Consider the following 15,637-nt stretch of genomic DNA (forward strand, 5'->3'; position numbering starts at 1 on the left):
ACTTACCCTAGAGCGCCCCCAAGCGCAATGCGTTGTAATGGTATGCGTGGTAATACCTGCGTTGTAAAGGTAGTGCGTTGTAAAAAAATTGTTGTAAACGTTGCATACCGAAGAGGATGCATGCAATTTAATGATGGTATCCTGTGCTTTGGGGCACTGCCATGTAATGGGCCAGGCAACACCATGAAGTAAAGTGTTGCTATCATGATCAGACTGGGCAACTGGGCAGGTCCCAGCACCCACATTGCCCACGAGGCAAGGTTCAGATGTAGCACTGGTCATTACACGTGCAACAGAAGCCATCTTGTCCACCACCACTTCCCCCCCACTGCTGTGCTGCCCCAACTCACTTGTTATACAGAACGATGTCCGGCCTCCAGATCAACTCCGAGGGGATCCGGATCGACGTCACATTCTCATATTCAAGGGGGTCCCAGCGCAGCTTGTAGTCGTTCCACTCCTGAGCCCTCCGGGGAAGAAAGCAGAAAGACAGACACAAAAGACAGACAACAAAAGAAGTTTTTGGTTACACAAGGAGCAAGGCAGGGTTCCTCAGCCAGGGATGTAGCCAGGCAATCGCGACGAGAACATTGAGCGGACTCACCTGCTTCACCCACACGTTAGTCGTCATCATCTGGTTCTTTTCATCCTAAAAAAGGAGAGAAACTTCCTTGTTAGAATGAGGTAAGTCATCCCTCCATTCATCATATTCATTATTTTTTTTAATATAATGCATCCTGTTTGAAAGGAAGGAGCATACTTTCTGCAGGTTGAACAAGTTAAAAATATAAATAAGATCCAAAGCACAAATAAACAAATGAAAATGCATGTGAAGTCAGAAACTTTGCATCAACAAAACAAGGTAAAGTGTTCTGACTTGCCATGAAGTAAAATAACACCATCTGGTCTGCTGGAAGGCAGAATTTCATGCTGCATGATGTACCCTAAGCAATACATAATTTGACAGGAAGTCTCTGTGCCCACCTCCAGCAACCCATCCACTTACAGTTAGGAGAAGAAAAGGGGAGTGGACAGTGGGGGTTGCAGAAGCTCAGGAGAATACATGAGGGGGGCTTTTGAGGGCCCCCTTAGTGCACTGCCGGGTGGGAGCCTGGATCAGGCGGATGGGGCTGAGAAGCTAAGGCAGGTCAAGCACTACTCTAAATTGTCCTTTGCTGCAGTCTTGTCTTAAGGATTTTAGGGTTCGGGGGCAAAAATATTTTGAGGGTCCAGGGCAAAAATATATATTTTGGGGCCCCTGTATGCAACACGTTAGAATTGTATTACCCATTTTCTGATAATTCAAGCCCCATGATGGGAAACACATTTGAATCATGTGATGAAGGTTGAGAAAGATAAATATATAAAAGTGAATTAAACAAAATGTTCTCTTTCTCAGGAGTCCCTTGGAAGGTAGGGGCCCAGGGAAATTTCATATTTGCCCATGCCTTAAAACGTCTCTTCTTTGCTGCAATGAGAACAAAGTGTTGCTGCAGCTGAAGGGCACTGATATGTCTTCTTTTTCTCTATGAGAGCTTCTCACTTCAAGAAGTCCACAAAGTATAACAAAATATCTAGCCAAGCTGCAAGCCCTGTAACTTAGGAACTTTACACTCTCTTACTCCTAACAAGATTATGACTGATCAGATGGAAACCAAAGAGGACACAAAGATGATGCACCTGAGGAGCAGGGAGGTCTTCAGTCCAATAACTAGTCGCTGCTCTCATTCTCTTAGCCCCATTGCCAAATAATTATGTGAACTCATCAACATGAGATGTGTTTTGTCTTCATTTGCTCTAGACCTTTTAATTTCTTACAGGTGGCATCTTCAGCCAGGCAGGCTTCATGACTCTGTAGATTATCTCTGGACTGCCTCAGGATGAGAGCCAGAGAGGTGTGTCACCAGGCTACTGGAGGCAATGCAGGACATGCTTAGAGGTGAAACCATCCAGAATACTTCACCACAGATTTCCAAAAAGGGGATTGCAAAATGGCCCCTTCAGTACTTGCCATTCCCTTGAGATGCGGCAGCATCAGCTCAATGGCATGGCATCATCAGCTCATGGTCAATAGTATCGAAAATTGTGGACAGGCGCCACATGACCAAGAGTCATTTGGCAATCAAGTTTTGGTTATGAATAGGCAGGTTGATTGCATGACCTTGTTGAGGTCAAGTATTTCATGTTGATTCTTTGATACAGATCATGCATTGATGAGCACACAATTGGTCATTTTCTTCTTAAAAGAAAATATATTGTGCTTGAATGAGTGGGGATTGTCTGGTCAGTAAGCATGTACAGTTGCAAATCTTTTTGGGTATTTCAAGTTCTTTTATCAGAATATAGAGCCCGATTATGATGACGGTGAGACTGCCACCAATAGCCCGTGGGTGGCGGTTCCCCCGCCATCGGAATGAGGATTTCCTCCCGCCTCATAATGATGGGGTGTGGATGGGTGGCAGTCTGAGCGACTCAAGAAGCTTGTCGGTACCTACAATGGTGGTGGTGCCTGCCAGGCATCGCCGTAGGTATTACAATGTTCCTTTCTGCTGGCCCATTCATTGCGGTGAACCCTCCATGAAAAGGCTGGTGGAAAGGGACATTGGGGCCCATAGCAGGCTCCCCTTACCCCTTGGCCCTCAGCTTTGGATCTACATATCCTTGCACCATGTGGCAGGCATCCCTTGGTGCCTGCCACAGAGTGCAGGGATATGTGCAGTGTCCCCTTTTTGCACTGCTGCATGTGCTATAGCCAGAAGCACCGCCGCAATGCAAAACATAGGCATTGCATCCGCCGTGGTGGCGGTCGCATCCTAATACCTGTGGTGGAACTGCGACCGCGTGTTGGGCGGTCCCATTTACGAAAGGATGGCAGTTAAACGAAAGTCTGACCGCCATCCTAATCAGCCCCATATTTCTCAATTGTACCAGGGTAGGATGTTCACTGGGGCGTGAAAGTGATAGCCCTGAATTTTACCTTTGATACTAAGGAGTGAAGCAGGACACCTGTATCCATTTTAAGTGGCCATATGCTAACATTGCACGTTAGCACACATGCTAGTGGGGCTAACTTAGAAGAAGAATTTTGTGTATGTTTTATTTTGTGGGACAGGCAGGGTTGGACTGGCCAATAGGCACTCAGGCAGCACCAGAAGAGTTGGTCTGACAGGTCAGCATGTGGCCTGGTTTTTTGGCTGTTCATTGGCCAGGTTTATGGTCTTGTTAGGTTGATGATTTTTATTGTTCATTTCTCTGATATTACCACAAACAATGCCTGAAGCAAGTAGAAATGCATAGAGTCTTCAATGCCTTGCAAAACCCCTATAAAGCTTATCTTTACAAACTGTCCTGATTTGCAAATGTGGGCCATCTTTTTAGCTATCTGATTCACTAATGGTGGCCACTTATAGTTTGATGCCCAGGCCCATTTTCTGTCCCAGTCCGACCCTGAGGACAGGCCTCTTGGAGCCACACTTTCTCCTTAGCAGCTCAGTGAGAACAACCACTTCAATACCCCAGCCTGAGGGCCACCACTGACAGGTTACCTGGGATACTGCTGCAAATGGGCCCTCTCCCATGACCGCAGCTGTGCGTCTTTCACCACTCATTGCCAAGGAGGTGTTGTGAGGCAACAAAGACACAGACACTTGCATGGGTAGGATTTGGCGGGAGGGTACATAAGCCCAACTCCCTTTTATTAGCAGGGTCACTTCACTGGCGAAGCCTGTGAGAAATGCGAGTGTGGACTTGTGTGGGACAGCCCTCTCGAAGTGAGGATGTGCCTGGACGTGTCCTTTTTGGTCACTACTGATCATAATGCTTGAAAAGCAGCAGTGGGCCCTAGTTAAGGCCTTAAATAAAGCCAACTGCCTGGGGGGAGGCTGTATAATGTTAGGCAGTGGCAGCTCCTACACAATTTGTATTACTATTTTATTTTTCAGCTTCTGGCTAAACCAGCGTGTGTAGGGAGGGGCGGGGTCAGCCCATGGGCGGAAGGAGGAATGGAGTGCTTTGTGCACTACTCTGTGCGCATGTCAGTTTGATCGGCTGTCTTAGGCCGGCCAAACAGACGTGTACTTAGGTTTCTGTAACCCAGCCGTAGAATTAAACGGGCTGTATTATACATCTGGGTGGAGAAACGGCACAGACTCCCTGTGCCTGACCCGAGAGTCAAACCAGCCCGCTCAGTCCAATCCCTGCGCTTCTCTCATAGTATGAAAGCAGCGTCTGGATTGGAATGGGACCTGTCCCAGGGACTTCTGGGAGCAGCAGGAAAATGGAGGAGCACTGAAGCGCGAGGCAACAGCGGGATCAGGTAAGTTTTTATTTTTTTCATTCAAACACCCGCTTCCCCACCCCCCTCCCCGGCAGCTGTTGCGCCCCCGCCGCCCCGCCACTGCATATTGGTAGCCGCCGCGACTGAATTGTTAAGGCCAATCTGCATCTCTCTCGATAAACGACTGACTCTCCCCAACCCTACCGGAAGGTGAAGGACCCTATCTGACTAAATCCTATTAGGCAGCTGGAAAAGCGGCAGATCCCCTTTCTGACACTTCACGTGTGATATTCAACAGAGCTGAGGGCTGCAGAGCCGCACTGTAAATTTAGCTTGCCCTGCCGGCATTGATTAAGCTCCATAAATAATACACAAACAACCTCTTCCCTTCAAAACAACCTGCCTGACCGGATGTGCCCCCGTTTTCATTCTTTCATGGATCACCGACTCTGGGTCCCCCATTAGGAGAGGTCTCAAGATGTTGCTTGCTCTAAGTAGGCTGCGTCTTCCTCTCCAGCCTGGAGCTATAAATCGCCCTAATGCCTGCTGCTGTGGCATTTAAAAGGCCTCATGAATATGACAAATCCATCGGCCTCATTTGCTCAATTGCAGTGTAACGAGGCGTTGTAGGTGCAGCCCTGATGCGGGAGCACGCCACTCACAGACAGGCCCTGGGCTCGTGCGAGAACTGCACCAGAGCGCCTTACAGCAGGTGCCCTTCAGCAGCCGGCTCTCGAGCTGAGGGGGCGGGGGCGTGGTGACGGAACCCCTGGGGCACCGCACAGTGCGTGACATGTTCTGTATCTCTTATTATGGCTTCTCTCTCCCGTGACCCATAGCTTCTCCCTTGCACGCTACCCGGCAGTGACAACAGCGAGAGACACCCGGCGAGGAAACAGACACTTAAGAAGAAGGCTGCTTTAATTAAAAGGGTTAAATCGGGTGGATTACGTCAGAGTGGGTCTCAAAGCCCAAATAGACATTCTCAAATAATCATGCATTCTGGTATACCTATTATACTTGATTTGTAGCGATGGAGAACAGATGATAGAGAAGTTTTTTGTCCGCATTGATGAATCCTTTGACAGTTAAGTTAAGGGGCATAAGGTGGCCCTGAGGGGCCTTCAAGGGCCCCTCAATTCAGTGTGAATTGTAAGGATGTCTGAGAGTTATTGAAGTTTCAGGGTCCTACACCATATTCTGCAGAGGGATCTGGTTGTTTTGTGTTAGGCCTCTGGGGTTGGGGTAGCATCTGTTTCATTCTGGTGGTGCTAGCTGTTACGCAAGGTGCCTGACAACAACGGCCTTATGGAGGGTACCAGCCTCTCTGCAGATGTACACATCTCTCGTTGGGACAGACTCTGGGGCATATTAGCAAGCTGAAGTATCGCCGCTTTTTCGGTGAATTGTGCAGAGAAAGCGGCGATACTTCCAGCGCCCTATTAACAAGGGCATGCTAATGCCTCTCTCAAGCCCACTTTGCATGTAAGCGAGAAACATCGCTAATGACATCCAAAGTGGGCGTTCCCACGTCCAACCACATGTAAAATGTGGTTAAAGGTGGGAACACCCTATTACTAAGGCAGGCATTGGGAGAAGAAGACCTGCGATAAACTCGTTTATCGCAGGTCTCCCAACGCCTGCTCTGACCAGGTGTTAAGGCATTGATAACATGGGGGTGTGGATCATAACGCTGAATCCACCCCCCCATATTATCAAGGCACACATTAGCGCGTGAAAACAACGTTTGTTTTCATGCGCTAATGTTCCATATTGCCGACTATCGCCGGATTTAATTTCGCCTACGTGTTGCGCATTGATAATTACGCGCTAACACGGCGAAAAAATCCGGCGATAGCCGGCGATATGAAAATGTGCGATGTGCGTTATATAACGCACACCTAGATAATATGCCCCTCTGTTTTCTTCAGCTATTTACTCAGCACTATTACTATTATTGGCCAACCTGTAAACTCTGGTGTGTAGGGAAGGTCAGTGCTGGATCTTCCAGGTTTGGTGCGCTCACTACTTGTTGAAGCCGCTGCTCGAAGCCCTGCTCACTGTCTTCATGAAAAGAATGCTTGGAGGAGCCATTTTTTGCTCTAAATATTGGTTATGCACCAGTGAAGGGATGACCCTTCATGCTGGAGACAATACCCTATCACAGAGGCTCCCTTGCACAGTGACAATTGCGAAGTCACATGGGCCTTAATGCTGGCGGTAGCCATCTATCGCAGACTGATCGAAGGTGTGTCGGGGCACAATCCCAGATCTTGGGTCTCAGTAGACTTGGCCCTTACAAACGCCTCACATCAGTGCACCTGTAGCTGGGATTGGGCTCTTGGCAAGATTTTCTATGCCAAGCAATCTACCCCTTTCCTTCCTTACCCCCTCTGTTGCTTACTTCCAGTATCAGACATCTCCTCTCCTAGGTCCCGGGATGTGTCCGCTACCCCAGAAGACAACCAAAGTCTCTGCCTCTGAGCCTTGCCTTTCTCATCGCTGGTGTGCAAGGCTTGTCAAGTAAAAGGTGATCATTGACAAAGCCGAAGGGGCTTAGCTTTTATCTAGGCCAGTGGTAGTTGCACCTCCGCCATCTGGCTACTTATATTCAAGTTGTCTACAAATATTTGATGGAAGTCACTCATTACAAATGGGATTCATTTCCGCGGTGTACTATATCTTCAATGCACCCAACAACCAGAGCTACTGTCATTCTCAGGTATTAGACTGAAACTCATATCACCCCTGCCCAATCAAATGGTATTGACGGGTCCTAACTTCTGCGGGAGATGGTTGGGAAGCCTTGATCTCACCCTGGTCCACAGTACTTGCTCTTGTTTTGCCTCTCTCAGGCCGCATACTTGGTCTGAGAGGTTAGCGGAGAGAACCTTTTGCTCCACTCAAATCAATCAATCAATCAATCAATCACAGCATTTATATAGCGCACTACTCACCCGGAGGGTCTCAAGGCGCTGGGGAAGGGGGGTCCGCTACTGCTCGAACAGCCAGGTCTTGAGCTGCTTCCTGAAGGCGAGGTGGTCCTGGGTCAGGCGGAGGTGGGTCGGGAGGGAGTTCCAATTCTTGGCGGCCAGGTAGGAGAAGGACCTTCCTCCTGTGGTGGCTCTTCGGATCCGGGGGACGGCGGCGAGGGCGTGGCTGGTCGATCGAAGATGGCGTGTGGGAGCGTAGAAGTTGAGGCGGCTGTTGAGGTATGCTGGTCCTTGGTTGTGCAGGGCTTTGTGTGCGTGGGTGAGGAGACGGAAGGTGATTCTCTTGTTGACCGGGAGCCAGTGCAGATCTCTCAGGTGTCCGGAGATGTGGCTGCGACGGGGGATGTCCAGGATGAGTCATGCTGAGGTGTTCTGGATCTGCTGGAGTCTCTTCTGGAGTTTGGCGGTGGTTCCGGCGTAGAGGGAGTTGCCGTAGTCCAGACGGCTGGTGACGAGGGCTTGGGTGACCGTCTTCCTGGTCTCGGTGGGGATCCACCGGAAGATCTTACGTAGCATGCGCAGGATGTTGAAGCACGACGAGGAGACAGCGTTGACTTGTCTGGTCATGGAGAGTGAGGAGTCCAGGATGAAGCCTAGGTTGCGTGCGTGGTCTGTTGATTTAAGTGCTCAGCCCAGGGCGGGGGGCCACCAGGAGTCGTCCCAGGCGGAGGGTGAAGATCCCAGGATGAGGACTTCCGTCTTGTCTGAGTTCAGTTTCAGGCGGCTGCTCATCATCCACTTGGCTACGTCTGTCATCCCTTCGTGTAGGTTGGTTCTGGCGGTGGCGGGGTCGTTGGTGAGGGAGAGGATCAGCTGGGTGTCGTCGGCGTAGGAGATGATGTTGAGGTTGTGTTGGCGTGCGATGTCTCTGAGGGGGCTCATGTAGACGTTGAAGAGGGTTGGGCTGAGCGAGGAGCCTTGAGGAACGCCGCAGATGACTTCTGTGGCTTCTGATCTGAACGGGGGGAGGCGGACTCTCTGTGTCCTTCCGGTGAGGAACGAGGTGATCCACTCCAGTGCCTTCTCCTGGATTCTGACGTTGCTGAGGCGCTGTACTAGGGTACGGTGGCAGACAGTGTCGAAGGCCGCGGAGAGGTGTAGGAGGATGAGGGCCGCTGTTTCTCCGTTGTCGAGCAGGGCTCGAATGTCATCGGTAGCTGCGAACAGGGCGGTCTCGGTGCTGTGGTTGGCCCGAAAGCCAGACTGCGAGAGGTCGAGGGACCGTTCGTCTCGAGGAAGGTGGCCAGCTGCTTGTTGGCGGTCTTCTCGATGACTTTAGCAGGAAACGGGAGCAGCAAGATGGGGCGGTAGTTCTTGAGGTCGGTGGGGTCGGCTGATGGCTTCTTTAGTAGAGCGCTGAGTTTGGCGTGCTTTCAGCTCTCTGGGAAGGTGGTGGTGTCGAAGGAGGTGTTGATGATGTCCCGCAGGTGGGGTGCGATGACAGCGTCGGCCTTGTTGAAGACGTGGTGAGGGCAGGGGTCGGTCGGAGATCCGGAGTGGATGGAGTTCATCGTGCGGATGGTGTCTTCGGTGCTGATCGGGGTCCAGGCGCGGAGGGTGGTGGTGGGGGGCGGTGGTTCAGTCGTGGTGTGTGTCGGTTGTGAGCTGAAGCTGTTGTGTATGTCCGCGATCTTGTTGTGGAAGTAAGAGACGAGGGAGTTGCAGAGGTCCTGCGAGGGGGTGATGTCGTTGTTTCCGGCATTGGGGTTGGAGAGCTCTTTAACGATGTTGAAGAGTTCCTTGCTGTTGTGTGCGCTGTTGTCCAGTCGTTCCTTGAATGCAGTTTTCTTGGTGGCGTGGATCAGTTGGTGGTGTTTTCGGGTGGCGAGCTTGAGGGCAGTCATGTTGTTCGGTGTTGGGTCTTTGCGCCAGGCTTTCTCGAGGGCTCGGCAGTTCTTCTTGGAGCTCTTGAGTTCGTCGGTGAACTATGGGGCTTTCTTGCTGCAGGGTCTGCTAGGCGGGGTCTTCAGAGGGGCCAGGTCGTCTGCGCAGTTGCTGATCCACTTCGTGAGGTTGGAGGCCACCTGGCTTGGGTTCGCTGCGCTGGTGGGAGGGTTCATGCTCAGGGAGGTCGCGAGCTGGTTGGCTGTGATCTTGTTCCAGCTTCTGCGTGCAACCTGTTGCTGGTGGTGGTCGATTGTGGTCCTGCTGAAGCTGAAGTGGACGCAGCTGTAGTCCGTCCAGTGGAGTCCGGTGGCATGGCTGAAGGCGATGTCCTTGCTGGATGAGAAGACTGGGTCGAGTGTGTGTCCGGCGTAGTGGGTGGGGGTGGTCACCAGTTGCTTGAGACCAAGGTTGGCGAGGTTGTCCAGCAGGGTGGTGGTGTTGCGGTCGTTGTTGTTCTCCAGGTGGAAGTTGAGGCCCCCTAGGAGGATGTAGTCAGCGGAGGGGAGGGCGTGCGGGCTGATGAAGTCAGCGATGTCTTTGCTGAATTGTGTGCGTGGTCTCGGGGGTCTGTAGATGAGGGTGCCGCGGAGGGTGATCTTGGGGTTGATGTGGATCTGGAAGTGCAGGTGTTCGGCGGGTGCGAGGGTGTCGTCGGTGTTGGTCGTGATGCGGATGGTGTTCCTGTGGACGATGGCGATGCCTCCTCCTGTCTGGTTGATGCGGTCCCTCCGGATGATCTTGTAGCCGTCCGGGATGGCGATGGCGATGTCGGGCGCTGAGGAGGCATTCATCCAGGTTTCCGTGAGGAAGGCGACGTCTGGGGTTGTGGTGTCGAGCAGGTTCCAGAGCTCGACGGAGTGTCTGTGGACTGAGCGGGTGTTGAGCAGGATGCACTTGAGGTGGTTGCTGCTGGTGCTTGGCTTGGTCGGTGCTGGTGTGGTGCAGGTCCGAATGCAGGTGAACTTGCAGGAGTGGCAGCAGAAGGGTCCGTGGGTGCGTCTCGGGGTGGCTCGATAGCAGCCCGGGACTCGAGTGGATGTGATTCCAGAGGTGTGCATTTGCCTTCAAAATAGTTTCTGTGGGAAGAAAGGGGAAGCAAAGGAGCAGTGAGTGCTGTGTGTCAGACAGGAAATATGGGAGACAGAAGTTCTGGTTACTCCTAAAGCCTATGGAGCACCCCAAAACCGTAGCAGGCAGTTGCATACATATAGTAGGACTCCAAACAATGGGAACCCCAGATCTCATGTAACCAATCACTTTCTGTGCATACTCCATAATATAAGTGAGAATCAGGGGATGCAGTCTAAACACATGCGCAGATTTACATAGACATAGGTGATAAGCAGTCACCCCACTGCTGTGCAGGTGAAATTACATGATTCCCCAATGTCTATTAATTAGCTGCCACCGACCATCAATTGTGCTACAGCAGTTTTTGGTGATATTAGCCATTCATGATAAAAAGAGCATCACTTAATCAGTACTAAAAATGGCCAACCGAGACTAGCACTTTGTTGTTGATAAACTGTACGCCCCCTGAATCAGGGCCGTCTTAACAGCATTATAAAACCCCGGGCAAAGCAGTGCACTGGGCCCTGCCTAGACAACCACTCACAGGAATAAAAACGTTTAACAGAAAATTTGTGTTAAAATCTGGTCTGCATGGGGTCTCTATGCTCGTTTGGCCATCTTACCCATGCGTTAGGACAGCACTGCGCTGAATATCAAATTTACAATATCAGCCGGACAGAATATAGATGACACAAAATCGGAAACAAATATTGATAGGTATGTTGTAAATAAAACAGCGGTATTATTAAGCATTAGCTGAAGCCATAATGCATCAGTCCAAATATCTAGTATAGGGATTCCATTTTGTATTTCGAGTCCGCCATTTTCATGCCCTACATTGCCATGTGCTCAATGTTCTGATTGTCCTACCTCTCTGCCAGTTACACTGTGGATTCTACCTAGCAACAGTTATTATTAGTCCTTCTTGAGAGTGTAGCGCATGCTCAGCAGAAGTAACAGTTGTTCCTTATTAGCATAGCCCTCCCATGTTCTAGAAATACTGTTAGCTCCACCCACTGATATATTTGGAAATGTCCTTACGTGGTTGTAACCTCTGTCTAAGCTGTAAACTGAACCCCTTCTACTGTGTATAAAAGGGGCCATGTGCTTGTATTCAGTGTGCTACTCTGTACAATACTGTAGAAGTGTTGTGGAGGTTGTATCACCACCTTTAAAGGTTTATTAAACTATGTTTTTGTATTTCCAGTTTCCTTGCCAACTTCATTTGTAAGTCTAAGGACTTTGTACACAGAAGGGCGGACCCTTTCGGTACCTTTGGGCCTTGCTGAGGCCTGAACTCATCAATTGGCGCCCAACGTAGGGCTCATCGGCGACTCGGAGGCTCGAAGGACTGGTCGTGACGAAGGAATGGAACTCTGCCGGGGAAGTGATCACTGCCAGCGGCGTCTTTAGTCCTGGCATCCTGAGGTATTTCTTCCTTCCTTCCGATCTGACCATCTGGGTGGCGCCGGTCTTCGACTGAGACCTCTTCTGTCGGTTTGCTGTGGATAAGCTGTTTGAGCAAATTGTGGAACTTGGCAAGTGGAATCTGGACGCTCGTGCTTGGTAAGGACCAATGTATGGTAATTACTGTGAGTGTTTATGGTAGCCAGTGATTAGCAAGGCAGTTTTAGGATACGCTTGCTGTGGCTTATGGATATGGATATGGAGATGTTTGGATGATCGATCATATTATGATTATGAAAATGGGTATATATGCGTTGCAACACATATAGGCAGGCAATGTGGAGATTTTTCTCCAACATATGGTTGTGAGCGGCGCAACGATTAAGTGCCATTTTTCTGTATAATATTGCGTATTTCGCACTATTTCTAGCATGCCTGCTTTTAGCGCACTACGTAAGTGGTGCTGCTGTGGAAACCGGTTAAGTCTTGAAGAATCGCAGCCGGCTCCCCCAGAAGGGACGCCGAATAGGGACATGTACATTAAGTTTGGTCTTTCCCCTATAATGTACAGCACATTGTGGAGGAAGTATACCAAGAAGGATCCTGAGTTGAGATGGCCTTTGTATGGTTTGTTTGATGTGCGCAAAATTGAGTATGTGGAACAGTGCCTGTGTAAGCGCCGAGCGAGACAAGACATGTTTGAGAGTGTGCGAATGTGGGTGAAAGAAGTACGTGAGCGTGAGAAACGTGAACATGCGCTGATTGAGAAAGAGCAGAGGAAGAATGTGCGTGAGAAGGCGCAAGAAATGAGACAACGTGAACAAAAAGAAGCGGAAGAAAAACGGGAAAAGGAACGTAGATTGCAGATATCTGGCCAATATCCTATTCGACGGCCTCTTTATCCTGTCCTTAATAATTCTGATGATGATTTTTTATTACTAGATCGTTCTCCGCCTCCGTATGCTGGCCCGTCTGCTCCGAAAGGGGAAGATGAGGATTCTGGATCATTTAAAGATAAGGTAGACACGCGGTCTAAGTTAACATCTGATCGTATGGCGGAGCTCCGACAAATTTCTTATCGTATTCTTAAGGGTACAATTCCTCTTGCTGAAATATTGTTGTCTCTTGAAAAATGGCCGGACAGGGAAAAAATGTATTTTCTTGAAACCTTTTCTGATGAAGTAGTCGGGGCTTTTCGAAAATATTCTCCTGTTCTTGAACCTGATGACATAATACAAGATAAGAAAGAATTGCGTAAAGGTCTCTTTTCTCCTTCCCAGGCAGCTGATGCAGTTCGACGGTTATTCGTATTGCGGGATGAGGCGTCTCGGTTACGAGAAGAAAAGCGACAAAAGACGGTGGACGACAAAGAGACGGGTTTGAGTGGCGACGGGAAACAATCACCTATCTTTTTTTCAGATAAGGTCGATATTGTGCATGTTAAACCTATGCGAGAGGCAGCGCCTTTGTATGTTCCTCCTAAAGGAGCGGGTACTAGTTCAGATAAAGATTCAGCTGATGCCCGAGGGTATTTTATCTATAATTGGGTATATACTCCTTGGAATAGAGCGGATGTTATGGCCTTAAAGAAAGCGTTACCTGACCCACGGAAAAATCCTGCTGCCTTTTATGAAGAAGTTGAGGGGGCTTTGAATTCTTGTACTATGACATTAGCTGACATTGATTTATTCTTTGGTCTTATATTACCCCCTGACATGTGGAGATCAGTACGAAAAATTGATGATTTAGTGACGTTTAAAGCTAAATGGGAAGACATTGAGGAGGAGGACAGAGCTAGGAAACCTGCGCAGAAACCACCCCAGCTCATTCTAGACCTCCCTGCTGCCATTTTGATTAAATTGAAGATGATTATCCCCCCTAAAAAGATTGACTGGACTATGTTAGCATCTTGCAAGCAAAAGATAGATGAATCAGTTTCTGACTTCTTTACGCGATTTGAAGAAACTTTTCAGGATTTCAGTGGTCAGTCTCTGACGGATGACACGGGTCGACATCTGTTTGTAGACAAATATGTTTCGAATTTATTACCGTTACCGGGAGTAGCAGCTCGGTTGAAAGCGAGTGAAAGCTCCTGGACGACTTCGACTCCGGCATCCCTCCTGACAATGGCTCAGTATTACGAGCGTCAGGAATTAGAAGCAAAAAGTAATGAAGATAAGACATCTAAGGATTTGAAAACAAAAGTTATGTTAGCACAAGTGTATGGACCACCCCAGAGAGGAAATAATAGAGGTGGTCGGGGTTTTTATGATTCTACATATAACCGCACAGACTTGGCTAAAGATCAATGTGCATATTGTAAGCAACGAGGCCACTGGGCCAATGAGTGTCCTTTAGCGCGAGAACACAGGGCTATGGGACGGGGTAGAGGTTTTGGGAGAAATCGTGGGGGTTTCTCTGGACCACGAGGTAACCTAAATGACAGGGCTAGATTCGAATCTAGGGAGCAACAACAAGGAGGGTCTAATACCTTTGATAGACGAAATCAGTATCAGATGTCTGACTATGTGCACCCCGAAAGTCATGATTCCCAATATGCATAGGATTGCGTAGGATGGGGGGAGGAATCAGTTGAATTACCAGTAGATCAGAGGGGTCCTTATGTTACAGCACATGTTTTGGGTTCTACTGATCAGTTTCTGGTTGATACAGGGGCTACTCGTAGCGCTTTGTCTAAACAATTGGTTCCGAGGGCTCCCCTGTCTAGCTTAACGATCACATCTGTAGGGTTCGATGGAACACCTTCTCTTAGCCCATTATCCCAACCCCTTGCATTTCATGTCGACAAATTTACAGCACCATGTCCATTCTTGCTTTCCTCAAACACGCCTGACAACATTGTGGGTCTAGACATGCTGAAACATTTTAGAGCCACAATCCGCTGCTCCCCTGAAGGAGTACGCGTGATTTTAAATGACAATTACCCTGCAAAAGAGAGAGTGTGTATGGTCGCTGAAAGTGCTGCATTAGCCTCTTTACCTCACACGTTGTGGGCTACTTCAGACACTGATGTGGGACAGATGGTCATTCCCCCGGTTCGCATTAGTGTAAAGGAGGGAGCTGTGTTGCCACGCCTGCCTCAATATAGGATTTCACAGGAGGGTGAGGAGGCGCTCATACAGATTGTGCAGGATCTCATTCGAGTGGGGGTGGTGGAAGAAGTCCCATACAATGTTTGTAACAGTCCTATTTTACCAATCTTGAAGAAAGACACTGATACTAGGGTATATCGATTTATTATTGATTTGAGGGAGGTGAACAAGATAGTGGTGCCCCAATACCCTGTTGTTTCTGACATCACGACACTCCTTACCTTGGTCCCACCAACAGCGACAACATTCTCGGTTGTCGACCTGAAGAACGCCTTCTTTTCGATCCCTATTCACCCTGATAGCCGTTACCTTTTCGGCTTCACTTTGAATAATCGATCGTATAGATTTTGTAGAATTCCACAGGGCTATACTGAGAGCCCTAGTATCTACAGTCAGGCATTGAAAAGACAGTTGGATTCCTTTGTCTTGCTTGAGGGGGTAGTGCTTATTCAATATGTCGACGATATTTTGTTGGCTGCTGACACCCCAGAGCAATGTGAGACTTGTACGTTGTCCTTGCTTTCCTTTTTGGCTTCTCACAATCATAAGGTATCTAAGAAGAAATTGCAATTCTGTAGACCTAAGGTGACCTACCTAGGCCACCTTTTGTCTAAGGAGGGGCGTGCACTTACATCAGATCGCATCCAAGCCATCCTGGACACACCAACACCTTCTACACAGAAAGATGTTCGAGCATTTTTGGGTCTTACGTCCTTTTGTAGGCAGTGGATACTGGGGTTTTCACATATAGTCAAACCACTGTTAGCGCTATTGACAAAAGACACTTCAATTCCCCTTCCTTGGACAGATGAATGTGAAAACGCTTTCCAACAGTTACGTCAGGCCCTTTGTTCAGCACCAGTGTTAGGCACTCCTGATTACACAAAACA

The 15,637-nt window shown here is 49.1% G+C and overlaps 1 protein-coding gene across 1 annotated transcript in view; it reads right to left on the reverse strand.

Moving 5' to 3' along the window:
* The window catches only part of CHRNA4 (cholinergic receptor nicotinic alpha 4 subunit), a 218,063-nt gene that overhangs the window by 152,230 nt on the left and 50,196 nt on the right, over positions 1-15,637 (reverse strand). The window contains exons 2-3 of the mRNA XM_078651639.1: positions 605-649; positions 351-460 (exon numbers count right to left, since the gene is read on the reverse strand). Of these exons, the coding sequence (XP_078507765.1) occupies positions 351-460; positions 605-649 (155 nt within the window). The remainder of the gene's footprint in view (positions 1-350; positions 461-604; positions 650-15,637) is intronic.

This window comes from Lissotriton helveticus, chromosome 7 (genome assembly GCF_964261635.1).
Source record: "Lissotriton helveticus chromosome 7, aLisHel1.1, whole genome shotgun sequence".
Taxonomy (NCBI): domain Eukaryota; kingdom Metazoa; phylum Chordata; class Amphibia; order Caudata; family Salamandridae; genus Lissotriton; species Lissotriton helveticus.